Below are 23225 nucleotides of genomic sequence, written 5' to 3'. Positions count from 1 at the left end.
GAGCTCCATGCAATAGAGTTCTTTCAACTGTGTGCCAAGTGTGTTCTATAGTGCTGAAAATTTCAGCCCTCTTCTCATGTATACCCACATTCCTGAAACAGCCACTATGAGCTGCTTTACAGTTAAATAGAAAGGTGGGTAAAATGTATACATGATAAAAATCTTTATCTGACTACCTCCTTGCTTCTAGAAAAATGTGCTTGTTTTGCATTGCTCTAACATAGTACAAAAGCAGCTAAATCATAAATGTCTGAAAACAGAGGCTTTATAACATCTAAATATACCTTCTAACTATATAATACCATAAATTAATATACAGAGAATTAAAAAAAACATTTAAAAGTCATAAAAAGCTACATACCAATGAAAAACATAATTTTTAAGAAATGTTTAACCGACTATATGTTCTATACTATTTAAAGATATTGTCAGGCAATAAATTATAACTTGAGTTTTAACTATGTTATTTAAAATAGCCTCTTAAAATCGGGAGTATGATAAGTCTTTCCCTACTGGTTTCACCTTCCTCAGTTTAGCAAATGCTAGATTTTCTCATTTATATTTAAAAGTAGAGCCAAAATTAACAGCTATAAATATAGTACTTTATGCCAATACCATGCCCTGCTTTGCTTTTTTTTTTTTTTTTTCCACTCCCTGGGTTATCAGCAACATCGTATTATGCCACAAATATCAATCCCTTCATTTTTAAGATAGAACAATTTGCCTGTGGCATACAAGTCCACAGGACTTGCTTGATCAAAGATTATTTACATCATTTTAATTTAAAAATAATAATAATTGAAGAGGCCAATGGGGAGGGGAAACATGTAATATTTTAAGTAATAAAATATTTAAAATAAAAAAATACTTATAACTAAAAAAAAAAATCCTATATAATAAAAGGCTAATATACAAAACATCCCTTCAACCATGAATTTGGCCAGGAGTTTGACCAGGGGGCTGGCCAGCCGCCTGTGGCCCCTTCCCCCTGCCAATCCCATCTCCAACCAGTGCCCCGCACCATGATCAGGGGCAGGGCCAGCTGACCTCCCTCCCCTGGCCAGTTCCACCCCGCCGTCAGGGCAACCCAGCCAGACCCCACCAGTGCACAAATTCGTGCAATGGGCCTCTAGTAATAATAATAATAATCATTGAAAACAAAAACCATATTAACATTTTACTTCAGGATCCACAACCTAAATTACTTTAGGAATTAATGAGATCATATAAACCTAGGTAAGGTTCCAAAATACCAATAAATATTAGCCTTCATTATCTAAGTAAAATATTTTTTAAAAGTAAACAGTTCTTATAAAAGGTGAAAAGCAAAGATATTCAAATATTTTTATTTTTAATATGCTAAAGCGACATTAGTAACTGAAATTATGAATTATGTTTACTCAAACACATTTAGATAAATAAATACTAGTTCTTCCAGTATCTAGATTGTGTGATCTTGGAAAGTCAATTTCATCTCTGTAACCTTAAATCTGTACCTGTAAACTGAGGATGATGTCAACTATCTTAGAGTTATGAGGTCTAAATAAATGAATAGAATATTTTATAATTTAAAAAATCTCTATGCAAATGTAAGACATTATCTTTCCAATAGGATTAAAAGCAACATTTATTTATTTCTATTTTAAAATAATCAAAAACTTAATATGTGAAGATTTAATACTAAAACTAAAAAAAAAACTGTAATCACTAAACATGAGGACTAAATAAAAGCTTTAGATTTCTAATCAGAAAACTGAGACCAAACAGAATCTTTTCAACAGTTGAAATATGTTTTGTCTTCTAATTACCTGTATCTTTTATATGTTTCAGAGATACCTACCAGAAACTATATTACTGCTAATTATCTTTCCTCCCAAGGTGGCTAATGATTTGGGTACTACTGTGATGATGCTACCACTGGTAGTTTTCACATACGTTGCAGCTCCAGGAGTGGCGGCCATCCGACCTACAGATGGGCTCACTGTTGGCCGGGTGTAGGTTGCCTGTGTGCCTGTAAAATGGGAAAAGCCAAAAGAAAAACTTGTCATTGCTTATAGAAGAATGACAATTTATACAGTTTTACTATAATTCAATGTAATCTACATTGCTTTAACTTGAAAATGGAATTTCAAGGTGTCAAGACTTAAGTAACAATTTACAGCTAGTTTTCAAAGCACCATACAGAACTATAGCCAAGTCAATTTGAAACAATTTTACACATGAAATATTGTGATATGTTGCATCAAATTACTAAGCCCAGAAAAAGTTAACTCTGTTCCTTCTCCTACTACTTTTCTTCCATTAGTTTTAAACCAAAAGAAACTATTATCTTTCCTGCCAGAGCATTTTAGCTATTTCTGTTATAGATTTTAAGGCTATAGATTTTAAGGTGCATCTGTTTTATGCTGTCTCAGTGCCAAACCTAATGTTAGCACTCAGGAAATAAGGCAGAACTGTTTGCCTAAAATGTTATAAACTTTTATTTGTTTTGTTCTCTGCTACCCTGTAAATATATTTCCATCTTTTAAAGAATTATGCCATCATTTTATTAGAGATTAAAGATGCTGCTGCCAAGAATATTTCTTTTTAGCCTAAAAAGTTCACTATTTCCATATTTCCTCAACTTTAATTGACCTGTAAAGATATTTTTCTCAAAGAATTTTACACTCTTCCCCACTATTTCTAGGATTTTTCCCTTTTCCTAAAGAGGATTTAAATACTAATCAAATGAGCCTGTTATAGTTTCCTACAAATCTGCTAACTCAGAAATCCCATTCCTAAACTAAGAACTATTTGTCTTGAGGAGAATGAAAATGACTAAAATAACACCTTCCTCAACGGAAAAACTTTTTTCCATGATAATTAGATTCAAAGGTCACTGTGAAAACCATTTTCAACAACCCCCTTCCCCAAAAATGATTTTAGCAAGTTATTCACCACTTAAAAATACAATCTTTATCCAAAAGAGGGTGGAAGGGAAGAACATTAAGTAGAATTAGTTTAAATTGATTACAAACATATATCTGAATCAGAAGAAGAAAAAAATTAGTGCAAAGTAAATGTTACATAGTTTGAATCAGTTAAATTATAACCAGAAAAAATTTTCAACTTCAGCTTTTGTTTTTTTAAAAAAAGAAACACTCTAATATAGTTACATAGTATAGATATATTATTTTTTGCTACCTTCCACAACATAAAGAATCATATATACATAACATTAATATCTTTGCACCTAGTGGTGAAAATTTTAGGGGGAAGTATGATAGATTTAATATGAAAATAATGGTATACCTACAGCACAGGCTTTGAATAGAAACAGAAGGTAGAGTGGCAGTTGCCAAATCCTAGAAGTAGGTGAGACTAGTTACTATTTAATGTGTACAGAGTTTCGGTTTGGGAAGATGAAAAAGTTCTGGAGCTAGATAGTGGTGATGGCTACATATGTGAATGTACTCAATACTAACTGCACACTTAAAAATGGTGAAAATATAAAACTTCATGTTATATATATTTTACCACAATTTTTGTTTGCACTGGTTTGGAATCAATCAGATCTGGATTAAAATTCCAGTTCTGCCTTTCATTTTACTATATGAAATTGGGCAAGTTACTTACTGTAAGTCTTTGTTTTGTCGCTGAAAATGGAGATAAGAGAGCCTATGGGAGATTAGGTGCAATGTTTGTACAGACCTTTACATACTGGCTAATAGCTGATAGCTTATAAACTTCAGACAGGTATCATTTTACACTATCTAAATCCTATCATCTAAATTCTGTATATCCTCAAAAGTATTGGTAAGAGTTATGCAAATTTAAAATAATATTAATGAATAATTCTTTTTTCCTCTCTATCATAACCCCTAATAATTCTAATATTAATTAATAGTAAATAGCTATTGAGCACTCTGCTGGAGACTTTACACACTTGTTTTCATTTAATACTTACAATAACCTTATGGCATAGGTATTATTATCCCATTTAAATAGACAAGGGAAAAGACTGAGGATTGTATTACTTAAAATGTTCTACACACTTGTCCTGGACTGTGTGCTCAATGGTTAGTGTCAGCTCACTCACCAAAAGGTCTCAGGTTTGATCCCTATTAAGGGCACATACCTGGGTTGCAGGTCACTCCCTGACCCTGGTCAGGATTCTTGTGGGAAGCAATAGATCAATATGTCTCTCTTTCCTCCCCTCCCTTCTACTCTCTCTAAAACATCAATGCAAAAAAACATCTTCTGGTAAGGATTAACAAAAATAAATAAATAAATAAATAAATGAGCAAATAAATAAATGTTCTGCACTGTCACTTCCTTGAGCATAGCCTGGATGCTCCCATATCTTCTAGTAAGGATTAACATACATATATACATACATACATCAATGTTCTGCAGCGTCTGTCACTTCCTTGAGCAAAGCCTGATTGCTCTTATATCAAGGCACAATGTCACCCTGTGCCTCCCTCAGTCTGAGGAATGTTTACTACTCTATAAATGAGATTCTCAACCTCATTAAAGTGAGATCTTTATGAACAGGACTGCATTTTCATTCACTCAACAAATCCTTACTTACCATTTACAGAACAGAATAGCATGTTCTCTCTTTCTCTCTTTATATAAATGTGTGTGTGTGTGTGTGTATTATGTGTGTGTGTGTGTGTGTGTGTGTGTGTGTGTGTGTAAATACTAGAGGCCCGGTGCATGAAATTCGTGCACAGAGGTATGTGTCCCTCAGCCCAGCCTGCACCCGCTACATTCTGGGACCCTCAAGGGATGTACGGCTGCCCTTTTAGGCGTAAAAGGGCAGCCGGACATCACTCTCACAATCCAGGTCAGCTGGCTCCCAACTGCTCACCTGCCTGCCTTCCTGATCACCCCCTAACCATGCCCCTGCCAGCCTGATTGATACTTAACTGCTCCCCTGCCAGCTTGATTGCCCCTTACTGCCCTCCCCTGCAGGCCAAGTCACCCCTAACTGCCCTCCCCTGCAGGCCTGGTCTCCCCCAACTGCTCTCCCCTGTAGGCCTGGGTCCCCCTAACTGCCCTTACCTGCAGGCTTGATCTCCCCCAGCTGCCTTCCCTTGCAGGCCTGGTCCCTCCCAACTGCCCACCCCTGCTGGCCATCTTGTGGAGGCCATCTTCTATCCACATGGGGGCATCCATCTTGACCACATGGGGGCAGCCATCTTGTGTGTTGGAGTGTTGGTCAATTTGCATATTACTCTTGTATTAGATAGGATATATAATAAAACAGACATGGTTCCTTATTTCCCTTATCCTTTTGGGAGCTTATGGTCTAAAAAGCTCCAAAAAGGATATTAAATAAATATCCTGAAAAATATTAAATAAATCAACAAACAGTAGCTAAGTAAATAGAAATTGTAGTACACACTATAAAGGAAAAGTACAGATGACCATACCACAATAAGAGAAAGAACTTTTTTTAGTTGGAGGGAAGTGGGAGGTCAAGAAAGGCCTCTTTGAAGAACTGTCTCAATAATATCTGTAACCCCAGTGTCACACACAGAGAAATTGCTCAATATCTATATAATGAATAGATAAACTAATGCTCAAGAAAACTTACCAGTAGGAGTGGTTACCAATTTAGTTGTCATTATTGCACCATTACTACTAACCACCATAATAGGGGAATTGCTACTGGTGGGCAGAGTTGCTGTCACTGGTTTGGGTAAGATTTTACTGGGTTGAACTTGTTGTGTGATGATTTTAACACCTTTGAAAGAAGAAAGATAAATATCAGTACAAACTATTTTTAAAAATGCATGTGCCTTATACCAAGCCAAGAGGGCAGAAGTTATAAACATAAAAAAGAATTTCCTAAAGAAATAACCACAGAGAATTTCCTAAAGAAATAACCACAGAGAATTTCCTAAAGAAATAACACCACTACATTTACTCCGTCTTGACTAAAGAGAAGCTTTAAAGTTCATGTGGATAAAAACTCTTCACCAACTTTTGTTTCTCAAATTCCTAATTTCTTATTCAAGAACACAATTAAAACATTATAGAAACTGTTGAATTCTTAAATAAAAACAATTTTTTTTCTTTATGATATATAAGAGCTTTCAAATCAAACAGACATTGGCCTGAACTTTTACAGACAAATAAACAATGTTTCATGAAGATGGGTATGAAAGATTAGGATAAGAAGTCAAAAACAAATGTTAGTGTAGCTTTTATATATTCCCAACTGCACCAAGTATTTTCTAATCTCTTAAATTAAAAAGGCTGTTGTAAACTATAAAGAAGCAAGAACGTTTTCTTTTTGTACCTTTATTCTTAAATTGACAGCTCTTTAAAAGTATTAATAGCACACGTTCTCAAATAAATAATAAAGGATACATTATTATACCTACAAAAATATGCATTTTCCCTAACTGGTTTGGCTCAGTGGATAGAGTGTCGGCCTGCAGACTCAAGGGTCCCAAGTTCGATTATTCTGGTCAAGGGCATGTACCTTGGTTGCGGGCATATCCCCAGTAGGGAGTGTGCAGGAGGCAGCTTACCGATGTTTTTCTCTCATCGATGTTTCTACTCTCTATCCCTCTCCCTTCCTCTCTGTAAAAAATCAATAAAAACCATATATTTAAAAATAAGCATTTGGACAAGAAGTTAAAGGCAATATGCAAAAATTAAATAAAAATATTACGGTGGTGAGGTTATGATTCTTTTTTATATTTTTCAAAATTTTTAAATATTATAATTGTTACATTGGCTTTCCAAATGTAAAATGTAAAATTTTATGCTAACTATAACTTTAAATAACAATTGTTAACAGAGGAAGAAAAATTTTGGTAACATTTTTCCCTCCATAACTTCACTGAAATAATTCTGGATTTGAATGTATTGCACCAGTACTCTAATTTCATGGGATTGAATGTATTGCCATAGATAACTAAAAATTGTATTACTTTTTGGATGGTGATTAGATTGAGACATTAGAAAAATAATAAATCTACTTATTTAATAGCCTTAAATAATTTTAAACTTCTTATAGCTAACAAAGAAGTTAAAATTATGACATCTAAGAATAATTAGGCAAATTACTTAATCTCTCTCAGTTTTCTCATTTGAAATAAATATACTACTACTATATAACTTCTAGGGCTATTTTACAATAATATTTAATCTTTCCAGATTAAATAAATCAAAATTATAAAGTGCCTAGTACATAACAAGAATTCAATAAATAAAGTATTATCATCAGAGAAATAAAGAATCATAATCAATCATAAACAATGAAGTTCAAGGGGAAAATTGTTTTTATTATTATCTCTTTGGTGAATTATAATAACAATGCTTAAGAAACATAAAAAAGAATTTCCTAAAGAAATAACCACAGAGGAAAATTTAAAAGGATCATAAGAGACTACCTTGCTCAGTCCTACAGATAAGCTGAAAATTTGGATGAAATAATTTTCTAGAAAAATATTACTTATCAAAATTGACCTCAGAAAAGATATGTCTAAAGAGACAAATTTCCTTAAAATATTTAAGAGATCCTCCTTCATCACCAAAAAATAGCAGGTCCAGAGCTGCACAGGATAATTCTACAGTCCTTTAAAAAGAAGGTAATTACAATGACACAGATATGTAAAGTATAGTAGAGGGGATATAGTCAGTAACATTGTAATAACTATATATTGAGGGGAACACTTCATAAAGTATATGATTATCTAACCATTAAGCTGTATACCCAAACTAATCCATACTAATAAAAGGATAATATGCTAATTAGACCAGGAGATCTTCAGGACGTCCTTACGAAAGCCATGGTGTCAGGGCTGAGGCAGAGAAAATTAGGAGCAATCAGGCCAGGAGGGAAGGACAGTTGGGGGTGATCAGGCCGCCAGGTCGGGGCAGTTGGGGCAAGCAGGACAGCGGGGGGGGGGGGGGGGGGGCCTGCAGTTGGGGGCGAGCAGGCCAGCAGTGGGGACAGTTGGGAGAGAGCAGGCTAGCAGGGGAGGGCAGTTGGGGGAGACCAGGCTGGCAAGGGAAGGTAGTTAGGGGTGACTAAGGCAACAGGGGAGGACAGTTGGGGGCAACCAGGTCTACAGAGGAGGACAGTTAGGGGTGATCATACTGGTAGGGGAGGGCAGTTAGGGGTGACCAGTATGGCAGGAGAGGGCAGTTAGAGGCAATCGGGCCGGCCGAGGAGCAGTTAGGCGTCGATCAGGCTGGCACGGGAGTGGTTAGGGGGTGATCAGGCTGTCAGGCAGAAGCAGTTAGGGGCAATCAGGCAGAGGCAGGTGAGGAGTTGGGAGCCAGCAGTCCTGGATTGTGAGAGGGATGTCCTGCTGGAATTGGGCCTAAACGAGTGGTCAGACATCCCTCCAGGGGTCCCACATTGGAGATGGTGCAGGCTGGCCTGAGAGACACCTCCCTCCACTAGGCCTCTAGTACCTAGTATAATATGTATGAACCCTGATAGCATTAAGTGAAAAAAGCCAGTCACAAGAAAACCACACATTATATTATTACATTCATATGAAAATCCAGAAGTCTGCATGGTCTGTAACATGTATAAAACTCTAACACTGCTTCAACTGCATATGCACAAGCAAGAGGGGATGACAGGATGTCTTCCCTTGGTGGCTTCGTTACATTATCTGATATACTAGTATATGATGTCCCTACTGCCAAAACTTCTCCAGAGAGATACCTGATGGTATTGTTGCCCTAGGACAGTGGTCGGCAAACTCATTCGTCAACAGAGCCAAATATCAACAGTACAATGACTGAAATTTCTTTTGAGAGCCAAATTTTTTAAACTTAAACTTCTTCTAATGCCACTTCTTCAAAATAGACTCGCCCAGGTTGTGGAAGAGCTACACTCAAGGGGCCAAAGAGCCACATGTGGCTCATAAGCCACAGTTTGCCAACTACGGCCACGGCCCTAGGATATGAAGAGGCTTTAAAAATACTTTCTAAAAATAAAAGTGGGAACTACTATGTTCTTCAGATGATCAGTCTTAAAATCCAGATGAAAATTATCTTTGGTTCAAATTATCTTTGGACTTTGCTAAACAGGAGAAATAATGATGTCATTATTTAGCAATGATTTAACCAAGATTAAAGATTTGCCAGAATGTGTGTTCACGGACCTCTTCATGGCCACCACTGCTGGGAAATCTACATTCAGTCTAACTCTGAGTACCAGGTTACTGACATTGAAGCGCAGGACAGCAGTCTCGAACACACTACGCGTGCCTTGAAGGAGATAAGGCGAATGAATGCTCTCAATGAAGTTTAACACCAGAGTGAAGAGAGGAGAAATCTCCAGTGCCATCAATCAATATGGTCCTGGAACCATCAGCAGGAATGAAGACTGAGCAACATGGAAAGCACTGTGAGGAAGTCCCTGAATTATTAACCAGGAAGAAGAAGGAATGATTTGACAAACTTGGTGAAGTTTCTATCAGGTCTGAGCTTTCCGGCCTTCCAGGGAGTGGTGTGGCATATATTACTACTCCCACTGCTTCTGCCGCTGACAAGGTTGTGATTGAGGCCTGTGATGAACTGGGAATAATCCTCACTCACGAGTTGTTTCTTTCATCACTGTTTTCATCACACATTACTTTAAGGTTTGCTTATATGTGGGTGAAAAATAATTTGGGGGATTTTGAAAATACTTAAAATATTAAGTCTGCATAATTTTTAAAAAATACTTTAAAAAAGAAATGTGGTAGATAACATGAAATATTATTCAACCATGAGAAAGAAGGAAATCCTGCATTTACAACATGAATGGTATTCTGTTAGGTGAAATAAGTCTAAAACAAAACTAATAGAGTTCACAGATACAAGAGAACAAGCAAGAGGTGAGAGGTTGACTAAAATGGGTGAAGGTGGTAAAAGGCACAAACTTCCAATTATAATATAAACTTGAGGCCCAGTACATGAATGTCATGCACTGGGGCGGGGGTGGGAGGGTGTCAATCCATCAGCCTAGCCTGTGCCCTCTCATGGTCTGGGACCCCTCGGGGGATGTCCACCTGCCGGCTTAGGCCAGCTCAACATTCCCAAGGGGTCCTTAGTGCTGCCTCGGAGGCGGGAGAGGCTCTTGCCACCGCTGCTGCGCTCGTCAGCCTTGAGCCCAGCTGCTGGCTGAGCAGTGCTCCCCCTGTGGGAGCACAGTGACCACCATGGGGCAGCTCCTACGTTGAGCATCTTCCCCCTGGTGGTCAGTGCACGTCATAACAAACAGTCGTTCAGCTGTCAGGTCAATTTGCATATTAACCTTTTATTATACAGGATAAGTTCTGGGGATGTAATGTGCAGTACTGTGACTATGCCAAACAATACTTGTATTGTATATTTGAAAGTTGCTAAGAAAGTAGGTATTAAAAGTTATCATCATATGAAAATAAGTTTGTAACTATGTGTGTGATAGATGTTAAATAACCACTTTAAAATATTCAGGGATAGGGAAAAAGAGGTCTACAGTTGTTCAAATGGAAAATAATATAAGAATAAACTGAGTTTTGCATACTCACAACTGTAAATCTACTTTTGTCTATCCTTATATACATATAACAAATCATTATGTTGTACACATAAAACTAATACAATGTTATACAGCAATTATCTCAAAAAAATAAATGTTTCTATCAAAAGAAAAAAAAAAGAAAATGTCAGTATCCTCCAAAATACTATTCTATCACCAAATAAAGTCCAGATTCATTAGAGGAAAAAAAAACACCCATTTTCTTTCCTTTTAAAGGTATTAAGTATGTTATGAGGCTTTTTCAATTTCCCTGTGACTCAGCCTCCAACCTACCTGCCTTTCTATTCAATACTTTTATGATTTGACAACTTATAATAATTGACTCCTACCTCTCTGAGTTCCCATTGTGCTGGAGAAGCTTTCAATAAACTGCTAAATTGTTATTCCACAAACCACAAACTTCTTCACTGTACATGATCCTATATAATAAAAAGCTAATATACAAATTATCTTCCCAGGAGTTCAACCAAGGGGCAGCATGGGACAGCCAACCACCCACAGCCTTGCCCCACCCCCACCCCAATTGAGCATGGGGATGGATGGCCATCCTCCTGCGGCCCCTCCCCACAACTGGCCCAGCCTGATCGGCCCTGATCTGAGTGGACCAGCAGGACCTCACCGGAGCACAAATTCATGCACCAGGCCTCTAGTCTATAATCTCAGCACCTCTTCTGCTTTTGAAAATTTTATGTCATATTATTCATAAATATGAACTGCCCTCTAACACACAACTCACCAGACTAATTTTTCAAGTGTTCACTTCCCATGACCCCAAAAGGTCACAGAGTATAATGCTAAAATCTGGGTTTATTTCCTCAGCATTCTTTATCTCTCTTGAGAGTTCACTGAAAAAATAACAAAAAACCTCTTCGTGCTGTACAAACTGCTTTTTATTTCTTTTCTATTCCCAAGCTCCAGTTCTGTATAGGTATTTCCAATAGGAGAGTCTCAAAATACATTTTGGAATTTAAATATCTGGCAATTGAGGAAACTATATATGGAAGTAAATCCATATGTATTAGTGGTATTCTGAGAGCTGGTTATTAGAGAAGGATTATAATATCTTGTAAACATTTCCCAGTTACCTGACTCCTGTTTGATTTGAATTGTAGGCTTAATACCAGGTGGCAAAGGAGACTGCTGAGGCTGCTGCTGCTGAGACACTGAAGAAGGCTGAGCCACCTGCTGCTGTGTCTGTTGCTGCACTTGATGTAACTGTTGCTTAGGAGACTGTTGATGCTGTTTAGGAAACTGTGCAAGAATCTGAGTTGGAGTACCCACTAAGCTTTTGGGGGAAGGAAGTCTAGTTGATGCCATTTTGATTGCTGATGTTGATACACCTGTAGAATAGTAAGGGGGGGAAAAAATTCAATAGTAAGGCATAATTAAGGTTACTTCTGGTTATTGTAGCAGATAACACAAACTAGGTAAATCAATAAAAGCAATAATTTATTAATCACCCATTATATGTCAGGTATAATGTGTGATATTTTACGTATTAGATATCTAATCCCCAAAAGCTTCAAGGGAGGAGGCATCATTTCTCTCACTCTCAAAAAAAAAAAAAAAAAAAAAAAAAAAAATACTGCTTTCCCTTGGTGAAAAGTTAACACAAAAGAAACAAAAATATCAAGCAGGATATTCTCTAACTTGTTTCTCAACAGATTTTCCATTAGAAAATATAAGTTCTTAATGTAATATAAAAGCAAAGTAAACTAAGTTTTAAATCTTATTTCTAATACATTTCCTTTTAGGTTTAGTGAGCCAATTTAAACATGGCATGAAATAAAATAACTACCCTGGCTGCTGTGGTTCAGATAGTTGAGTGTCATTCCATGCACCAAAAAGTTGCTGGTTTGATTCCCAGTCAAGGCACAAAGCCCAGGTTGTGGGCTCAATCTGCCACCACCCTCATCCCAACCCCAACCAGTACGGGGTATGCAGGAGGCAGCCAATTGATGTTCTGCTCTCACATCCATCTTTCTCTTTCTCTCTCTCTCTCTCTTCCTGCTTCTCTCTTTAAAAAAATAAATAAATAAAAGTAATTTTAAATAAAATAATTCACAATGAAACATTTATCTTTTGAATTATTTAGCATAGCAAAGTAGCTTTTCTTTATTTCGCTTCCAATAATCTATAAATTAAAGTCTTTTCTTAAGAACTCTAACTGGGTCATTAAATAATCATTTGTCCGCCAGGTACTTACACAGAGCTACAGAAGCCGGGTAGTCAGAATCACAATACAGTCTATATATTATCGTCCCATTAAATTTTATCTTTTTAAAAAGATGCTTTAACTTCTTAGAATATAAAAATTAAATATCTCAAACAGAAACTCAAAATCATCATACAGTTTCCTTCACTATCTACATTCAGATACTTTTATAACCCTCATGCTCTACTGAATTCCAGTGAATTCATGAGAAATCTCTGAGACGTCTTGTCCAGCTCCCCTATAACTAATTACTTAAGACTCACAGAGAGATACAGGATGCAAGAAGAAAATAAGAAAATAGGAAGTCCTAAGTTCCCAAGAGCTTCAGGGGGTAGCAGAAGAAAATTAAGAATGAAAAATAGAAGCATGGAATATTCATTTTGTCTAAAGATATTTCATTAATAACCAAGAATATTCCTCTTATCTCAAATAAAAACTTAAAAGAACAGTAACCTTTCTGATATAATAAAACTTCAGCAAACTGTAATGGGGACTAGAAGGGAAAAACAACTGTCAATGATAAGAGTTTTGATATAGGGTCAGGTGAACAGACAAGTGGCCTTTGCTTCTCTTACCTTCAAATTTTGAAATGATGAATTTAGATCATGTTGACAACCAGCATTTTAAAGACTTTTAATATAAAATTATTTCTATTTTTAATAATGCTATATTATAGTTAACTACTGCACAAATAGAAAAGCTGGAACGACTTTTTAAAAAATCAGTTAAGGTAAAAAATAAAAGAAAATTTCAAGCCTGCTATTTCTTTTTTTTCTTTTTTTAAAATATATTTTATTGATTTTTGTACAGAGAGGAAGGGAGATAGATAGAGAGTTAGAAACATCAATGAGAGTCATCAATCAGCTGCCTCTTGCATACCCCCCACTGGGGATATGCCCTCAACCAAGGTACATGCCCTTGACCGGAATCGAACCCGGAACCCTTCAGTCCGCAGGCCGACGCTCTATCCACTGAGCCAAACCGGTTTCGGCAAGCCTGCTATTTCTTATTATTGACTGAGACATTAAATGAGTATTAGAGCCAGAAAATAATACCAGATGCTCTAGCATTCTACTATTAGGGCTATAGAAAAGGTATACTGACCACACTGCATCTATGTAACCTCTTCCTTACTAACAGAGTTATATAGAACACATTAAACATGATTAAAACAATCATGAAAAACACTCTTTTCCTACTCAACTGCTTGCATTTGCTATTAGTTCATAAACTATATTTCCCAGTCTATCTTAAAATATATATTATTCAAGTAAAATCCAATAAAAACTAATATTAGGTTCTGTCCTATGTTGCTTCTATGCTCTTTTTTCATAGATTACATCATGGTTATGAATTCTATATAATAAATACTTTTCTCTGATCCCCATCTTAAGACTCACCAATCCCACAAAATAAAAATTTCTTAACTGCATGCTGTTCACCTTTCCTCTGGTAGGAACATAAAAATATAGAACATATCTAACCTGATTTAAGCTAACAGAAAAATTATGTTTCCACATTTCCTTTCCTCTGCCATAAAGAAGCAATTGTCCTTCAGGTCAGCCTCAGTTCCTCTCAATATCTCCCATTACCACCCACACAGAAAAATTTAAGAGACTGAAAAAAGGCAAATGGCATGTCCTTGAAATCATACTTTTCCCCCTACTTTATATCATTGGGTAACTTATTTTGAAAAGATTACATATTTGATATCTCTGAGTACATAATTATAAACTGAGTGCCTATGAAGAACCTATAGTAAAGTAATTTCAAGTTCCTCATTTGAAAATCCCATTATATTAAAGATATTTGTATACGCCTTTGAAATTTATTGTGACAAGATTTAACCTACATTTGGGGACTGTTAATTACCTTGGTGATTAGATACAATGCGTGTGAATTTGAAAATCTTGAAGTATATTAATATAAGAAAACTGAGTAACCTACTATCTTGACATTCTCAGACTGGGAGAGGGAAAGTGGTAATATGTGATGAAATAGGAGAGGCCTTCAGACCCAAAGCAGAAAAATAAAGAGCTCTCTTCAAAATTCCCATATAACACAGGAACAGAATTACATGTTGAATTACCACTCACCTTGTGCTACTGTTGACATGACCACAGATGGTGTGGAAGATACCACAGCTGTTACTGCTACTGTATTAGGGATAGGAGAAGGTGTAGAACTGCTGCTGCCACTGCTGCTACTACTGACCAGAGAGGACTGTGAAGCAGTTATAACCACCGGTGGCTTCTGGGTTGTGGAAGCAATTACTGATGTTGGTACAAGCTTAGTGACCGCTGCATAGTTATGGGATTTGGAGAGAATATTGGGCACGAAGGTTGAACTTGGTGATGTGGTCACTATAATAACCTAAGAAATGAAAAATAAGTTATTTTCATATACCTGCTATACTAATGTATTTAGACTTGCCGTTACATATAATTCAAAAATAGCTTATGAAACAGAAAGTATGAAGAAACAATTTAACAGAAATAAATACACAACTAAAAATATTTAAACAAAAAATTTTTACCAACCAAATATTTTTAAAGACAACATGCAATGCTGTTCAAGACAGTAAAGTAAGAATGTTAACATGATGCTTAGGTAATATATATTGGCACAATTTTTCTAAAAAGTAATTTGAATAGTCATTCATTTGTAAATATTTGTTGAGCATCTACTATGTGCCAGGCATGATTCTAGATGCTACGGATAGTGGGATAAACAAAACAAAGTTTGTACTTCATGGAACTACATTCTAGTGGGGAGAGAATAATAATAAACAAATAAAAAAAAATTCATGTCACATTGGAAGAGACAATAAAGCAAGATAGGACATAAAAGAAAATGGAGTGCTTTATGACTTTTTGTCTAATATTTGATGATGACCTCTATGATAAGGTGACATTTGAACAGAAACTAAAAGTAAGCAACGAGAGGTTAAGAAGCATGTTGCTACCTAGAGGAAGAGTATCCAATGGCATAGGGAGCAGTAAACACAGAGGCCCTGAGGCAGAAGCAAACTTGGTATGTTCAAGAAACTTCAAGGGCCAAATAAATAGGATTGGAATTTATAAGGTAGAAAGTAGTAGGAGACAGATTCAGAGAAGTAATGGATATAAGATCATGTTGACAGTAAATACCCTTAATCTGATATGATGAAAATGGCACTTTATATCTGTGGCCTTCCTTCTAAAAATCCATAAACCTTGACTAATCATGAGGAAACATTAGACAAGTTGCAATAGTGGGATATCTTACAAAGCACCTAACTGCTGCTCCTCAAAACTGTCAAGGTCATCAGACATAAGAAAAGTCTGAGAAACTTTCACAGCCAAGAGGAGCCTAAGAAGACATGCAATAAGGTATCCTGAAACAGAAAATGACATTAGGTTAAAAACTCAAAAAAAAAAAAAGTGAATAAACCATGGGCTTTAGTTAATATCAGTGCATCAATATTGGTTCATTAATTTTAACAAATGTACCAAACTAATATAAAATGTTAAAAATAATGGAAACTTACTGCAAAGTATATGAGAACTCTCTGTACTGTTTTCTCAAGTTTTCTCTAAATCTAAAACTATTTAAAAATTAAACTACTTTTTATTTTTATTTTACTTTTAATCCTCACCCAAGGTTATGTTATATTGATTTTTAGAGAGAGAGGAAGGGGTGAGGCGGGGAGAGTAAGAGAGGTGTGAAACATTGGCTGGCTACTTCCTGTACATATTCTACAACCTAGGTAGTTTTGCCCTGATCAGGAATCGAGCCCACAATCATTTGGTGTATGGGATGACACTCCAACCAACTGAGCCACCTGGCCCAGGCAAAAAATAAAGTTGTGTGTGTGTGTTTTTAAAGAAAACATTACTCTATCTGCTAGATGAAAAGTATAGTAGAGCAGAGATAGTAGAAACTTAGAAACGGAGAAAATTTAAGAGCCTCCTGCAATAAACAGAGATGATGGTGACCAAAGTGTTCATGGTAGAAATAGTGAAAAGTGAAAGATTCTGAATATATTCAAAGAAGAAAACAACAGGATTTGCTCATAGGTTGAAACAGAGAACAGAGAAAAAAAGGGAGTTGGCAGAGGGCAGGGGGCAAGAAAGAGACCTCAGGCATAGCCAGTCTGGCTAAAAACTCTAAATGACATAGGGACAAAGCATTTTAAGGAGAACAGGGTAGAGCAAAGGTCCTAAGGTGGGAATTAGCTCAATGTAGTTATAAATAGAAAGCAAGCCACTGGAACAAAAACCATACAGAGCAAGGAGGGGTAGAAAAATAAGCAGAGGTCAGATCAAATTTTTAAGCCAGAGTAACGAATTTAAAATGTATAAGATTAATGGGAAACCATGGGATGACTTTACAACAAAAATTGATTTTTATTTTAAAAGATCACTCTAGCTGCTATGTGATAAGATGCAAGAGTGGAAGCAGTGAAGCTAGTAAAGAAGCTTTTGCAGTAGACCAGACAATGACAGAGGCTGCTTGAACTGGGGTGCTAGTGGAAATAAATAGAAGTGAGCAGTTTCAGGTTATTTTGAGAGGTAAAGTCAATAGGACTTGATGTATGGAAATGACTGGGTTAAAGGGGGGAAAAATCAAAATTAGATCCTAGCGCTAATATGCATTGGCTTATTTAAATCTCTCAACAATCCTATGACACAGATACTATTATTATCCCTATTTTACAGTTGAGAACACAAAAATCATTTACAAGTCTGTAGTATTACAGTTTTATCCTTGGTGTCATAGTGGTATAGTGATACCCAAAACAGAGCTGAATAGACATTTTATCAAAATTTTATCAAAATTTCTTGTACCAAGGGCAGAAAAATTGTTTTGAAAAATCTAAAGAATTTAAGGGAGTGATTCTTTTTCATTTTTATCAATCCTAAAGAAGGCCTAAAGTTAAATCAGTTAGTCAAAATTTACTGAGTATGTCTATACTCAATACGTACCTACATCTCAAAGAAGCTTTGGCTAAATCTCTATTATATATATTTCAAGTGTTATCTCTATAATTAGTACATGTCCATTACTTTAAGGACTCAAGAGACAAATACACATCATGACCAGCATACTTCTATATAGACTTGATGAGCAAATACCTATATAGTTATTACAAAAACAACCATCAGCCATTATGTAAACTGAGAAGAAAGAGACCAGTATGGTAAAAAGATCAGAAACTTAAGAGTCAAAAGAACCTGAACTTAACCCTGCACTGCCATTGACAAATAGTGACCCCTGGACACATTTCAAATCTGTGCTCCAACTTTTATCTATAAAATAGGGATAATAATACCTACCTTGCAAATCATTACAAGGATTAAATGAGATAATGATGTGAAGCATCTAACATAGTGCCAGGCACATAGCAGATGGTCAATATTTGGCAGTCAACAAATGGTACTTTTTAGTAGCTTATTATTACTACTTTATAAGTGTTAATAGGATATCAGCAAAGGTATTATAAACCAAATCAATCTGGAAATAAAATGTACTTATTTTTGCCACATTAAAAAATTTTAGATAGCTTTTTCCAAAATTCTGATACCCTGTGTATTCAAAGAATTCACATAGCTACTAACACAGCCAAACAAATTAGCGTAGTAATGGCAATTAGGTTTCACATTTGCCAATTCTGAACTAATAGTTGTTGCTTTCTCAAGCACAGTGTTTATAAGGACTCTGTGGCACAGATGAGGATTTGCCAAGGTTTGGCAAGAAAGCATGACACAGTTAATTTGCAATGTCTGTCATGGCAAGGGAAGGGGAAGCATTCACACTTGTGGCAAATATTGCAATTTCAGAATTGGAATATGAATGTAGGCTTCTAACATTAAGACAACATCATTTCAGCACAATAAATCTGGAGTCTTTAAGAGCATGTTTTAGGTTATAGATACAAAGATAAAACATATTTGAAATTTCAGTCTTTGGGTTGATATTTTTATCTGAAAGGGGATTATTCAAAATTAAAGATCTACCTTGAAGAAAATTTACTTTTACTTTAAAGTTACTTATTACAACAGGGAAAATAAAGGGATTTTGAAACCAAGTGAACCAAACAGTGTTTATTCAGGCCATAATTCAAATTACTGACCTTCTAGCACTCACAAAAACTCCTTAAGAGTGCTGGGACTTGCACCCTAAGGATAAAATGAAAAATATAAATCAAGCACATGAAAGCATAAAGCTATATTCTGTTGCTTTGTTTATATTAAGTGCTATACAATGTTATACTTAAAAAGATGGCACCACATTAACATAGGTGGAAGTTTGTCTTCCCTGAAAATATATGACCTATTAGAATTTGAATCAAGTCCACAAAATCATAAATAATTATATTTAATGTAAAAGTCACTTTACCTAAATTAATTCCTAAGTTGACTTACATAGGACTTGTGAGAAATCCAAGGTGAATACAATAATGTCAACAGCCTTACAAAGTTTTCAAAAAAAAAAATCCATCTACCCAGCAAAATAAAAATAAAAAAACAACAACAATATCTATTAGTCCTACCCATACTCAGCTTGTCTAAGAAATAATAAAACTAATGGTAGAGTGTACATGAAGTAAGAGTAGCTTTGCATCTGGAACATAGTAACTAATAAATATTTGAGGAATCAATGAATCTTATTTTTAACAATTTGTTTTAAATGTTTATTTTTTAAACACACTAGAACAAATCTAAAGTTCTGAGGCTGAAATCTCATGGTATGACTCATATATGACTTTGGAGATAAATATGCCCTCTTATAAACATCAGAAGTGTAATGACCTCAACTATCCATTTTCGTAAGTCAGAAAGAAAAAAAATAAAGTCACTAAATTAAAAAAAAAGTTCACCAACTTTACTTACAAGCAAACCTCCATCTATTATAAGTATATTTATATAGGTCTACCAAAGAAGATTGAAAGGTTAATAATGTTAGGTGACAATTTCTGAAAATTCAACAAATGCACTGTGTAAAGCACTTTCCATGAATCATCTCATTTAATTATCCCGATAACTCTAGGAAGTAAGTACTGTCATTAACTTTGTATTATAGCAAACTGAGGTTCAAGAATAGTGAGAAAGCCAGTACTGGAACCAAATCCATCCATTCATGCATTCATTCATTCATTCACTATTCAACAAATATTAACACCTACTACATCCCAGACACTATTCTAACCACTGAAGAATACAGTGATAAGTAAGACAAAGTCTCTACTCTTAACAATTTCTACTCTAATAGGAAAGAAACAAATATGTAATATGATGTGAACCAGTTATAAGCATAATAAATAAAAATAAAACAATAAGGAAATAGGCATGGATAGGAGGTGGGTGCTCTTTTAGCTATAACTTTGCTACACTATTACTCAAATTTAGAAAGTAGGAGAGAAGGTAGAGGAGAGAAGAATTACTGATAAAATAAGATCCAGCAAAGAAGTCAGTAAAAAAGTTATAATACATTGCCACATAATACAGGGTTAGCCCAGAAAGCAATAGTTATATTATAATAATATATAAAAAGTGATATTCAAAAAGCCTACCTTGGAGACATCAAATTACAAATACAAAATTTATGTTCAGTATAACTTTTAAGAAGTCATCAAAAATAGTCAATCTCTATATATAAAGGGGTAAGCTTCAGTTAATTGATGAGTTTAGTTACTTGAAACAACTCACTCACAATGGTGCAAATAAATAAAACACTGCTTTCCATAAAATAACTGCATTGGAAAGGAGCTAACATTTTTGAGTACACACATGATGTTGTACTTTAAAATATTCCATCTCATTTAATCCTCACAATAATCTTTTAAGACAGGCATTATTCTCAACTCACAAATGGGTAAACAGATTTAAAAAGATTAATTTATCTTAGATCAAACTGAAAGAACTGGGGTTCCATCCCAGGGGTTCCATCCCAGGCCTCTTTACCTAGAAAAATCCTTGTTTGATTTTTAAAAATATATATTTTTATTGATTTTTTTTTTACAGAGAGGAAGAGAGAGGGGCAGATAGCCAGAAACATCGATGAGAGAGAATCCTCGATCAGCTGCCTCTTGCACACCCCCAAGGTACACTGCCCGCAACCAAGGAAAATGCCCTTGACCGCAATCGAACCCGGGACCTTTCAGTCCACAGACCGATGCTCTACCACTGAACCGACACTCTACCACTGAGCCAAACTGGTTGTGGCCCTTGCTTGATTTTAATACTACACCATAATGCTCATTCTAATATGGAAAATAGAATTATAATTCCACAGATCAACTTATTATCACTTCTACTTAATTAAGAAAATGATATTTTTTATATATTAGCTAATGGTATCCTTCTAGAAAACTCAAGGAGATTCTTTAAATGAAGGTCATATCTGAAGATTGAAAGGTGGAAGATCACATATTGAAAACAAAAATTTACCTCCACTCTCTCTCCCAAATTCCTCTAACAGTATGAACAGATTTTTTTAAAGGAAAGAGCCGCATAAGCCTGGCAAGTCAAAATGGAAAGGAGACAATAGCTATTAAACTTTTGGAAACTGGAAAATAGACAAGCAATAATTGATCAAGCATTCCCAAGAGAGTGAAAACCTAAGACAGCAAACAGAACAAAAACAAGATAACTTGTATCAGAGAACCCCAGACTCAGCAACTGAGAGCACAAAATACTTCTGAAGTGGGGATAAAAGTAGAACTAGAGAGAAAAAAATTAGTTGAAAGTCTGTTTAAATAGCATTTAGATCCCCAGTTATCCTCCCCCATCCTAAATAAAGACTAAATCCAAGGGAATTTGATGACACCAAGATTTACTGCTCTATGTAGGAAACTGAAGATTCTCCTCTGAGGAAACTGAGTGGAGAGGGTGCTATTTTGAAAACAGAGAGTAAAGTTTATATAATTAATGATGGGGTTATCCAGCCCTCTCTCTCCATTTACTTTCAAAATAAGGGCAGAAAGATTTACTGCTCTAGGTAGGAAACTGGAAGATTTTCATCTGAGGAAACGGACCAGTCCCTGAAAAAGCCCCAAATTAGAGTGACAGCTTAATGGAGGTAAAGGGATAGTCAACCAGCTAGGTCAAACTACAAAGAAAGTCACCAGCCACTCTATACACAGAATTTTCTGTCAGTTTTTTAATGCCCACTTTCACATATAATCAATAGCCAGCATTTAAGAAAACTCTGATATGAGAGGTCAAAACAAACAAATAAAAGGAACTTACAGGTAAAAGAGAAAACATCAAAAATTAAACCTGAGCTATCATAAGAGAATATAGTGATTATATGAAAGAGCAGGATGGTATATTTTTTTTAAAAAGGAACTTTCAGAGAATAAAAAGTAATTACCAGAAATTTAAAGTATGAGAGCAAAAATAAAATTTCCATAAAGTAGTGAAGGATAAAGTTAAAGAATACAGAGAAATAATACTTATAAAACATTAATTATGTGCTAGACTTTATTCTAACAGTTTTACATTTATACCCCCAGAATCCTATAAAATGGATATATTATTTTCCCTATTCTACAAATAAGAAAACTTAGGTCTAGAGTTTAGATTTTCCAGTCACAGATATTAAGTGGCAAATACAATACTGAAATTTAAATTTAAAAAGTCTAATTCCAAATTCCAGGCTTTTAACCATTATACTAAAGCAGAAAGAAAAAGCAAACAAATGGAAAATGTGAGTGAGAAAAGGATAAGAACAACGAAAGAATCAATCCAAGCAGTTCAATGTCATGAATAATAGATGATCCAAAATGAGAACAGAAAAAAATCAAAGAAATAAATGAAGGAGGCCACTCAGTACACAACTCAATGGGTTAAAAAAAGGACTCACACTAAAAAAGTTACCTTGAAACTTCAGAACTCTGAAAATTACTGAGTTTTCAAAAAAAAGAAGAGGATTTGAAATGAGAACAGCACTGGGCTTCTCAAAAGTAATACTGGAAGCCAACGGCGAGTGGAGCGATAGCTTCAAAATTCTTTTTAAAAAATGACTGCCACTCTAGAATACTTCCCCATCAAGAAAGTGGGAGGGTAGAATAAAGAAATTATCAGTCCACCATGCAAGATCTCAAAAATATACTCTCCATCCACTTATATATCAAGAAGTTACTGCTGGATATGCTCTAGCAAATGAGTAAATAAACCATGAAAGAGGAATAGCAGGATGCAGCGAACGAAGATTCCAGAAATGTAGGTGTGCAAGAAGCCTAGGATGCCATCAACATCCAGATTAGTGTGGGAAGTTAGAGGTTTCTAGTAAGATGAAATTGACAGAATACCAATGATTCGAACATACGGAAGAAGAGTTAGGAATAAACTGATGATAGCAAACAACAAAAAAAAAGACAATTATTCATTTAATCATATGCTTCCTTCTTGTATGAAACACCTAACTCTGATAACTCTGTTACTCTAGCAAAGTAAAAACTGAGTGCCTAAAGGTAAAGTCATCTTATCTCAGGTA

General features: G+C 35.4%; 1 protein-coding gene across 9 annotated transcripts in view; it reads right to left on the bottom strand.

Moving 5' to 3' along the window:
* EMSY (EMSY transcriptional repressor, BRCA2 interacting) overlaps positions 1 to 23225 on the bottom strand; it is a 73914-nt gene that overhangs the window by 30329 nt on the left and 20360 nt on the right. For all 9 annotated transcript variants that reach the window (XM_036426794.2, XM_036426789.2, XM_036426795.2 and 6 more), the window contains 4 exons: positions 14840 to 15116; positions 11614 to 11868; positions 5585 to 5734; positions 1841 to 2011 (listed from right to left, as the gene is read on the bottom strand). In XM_036426794.2, coding sequence (XP_036282687.1) covers positions 1841 to 2011; positions 5585 to 5734; positions 11614 to 11868; positions 14840 to 15116 — 853 coding nt within the window. The remainder of the gene's footprint in view (positions 1 to 1840; positions 2012 to 5584; positions 5735 to 11613; positions 11869 to 14839; positions 15117 to 23225) is intronic.

Source organism: Pipistrellus kuhlii, unplaced genomic scaffold, assembly GCF_014108245.1.
Source record: "Pipistrellus kuhlii isolate mPipKuh1 unplaced genomic scaffold, mPipKuh1.p scaffold_m20_p_9, whole genome shotgun sequence".
Classification (NCBI taxonomy): Eukaryota; Metazoa; Chordata; class Mammalia; order Chiroptera; family Vespertilionidae; genus Pipistrellus; species Pipistrellus kuhlii.
Note: the sequence above shows the minus strand (reverse complement) of the source record. Positions and strands in the feature narration are given on the sequence as shown.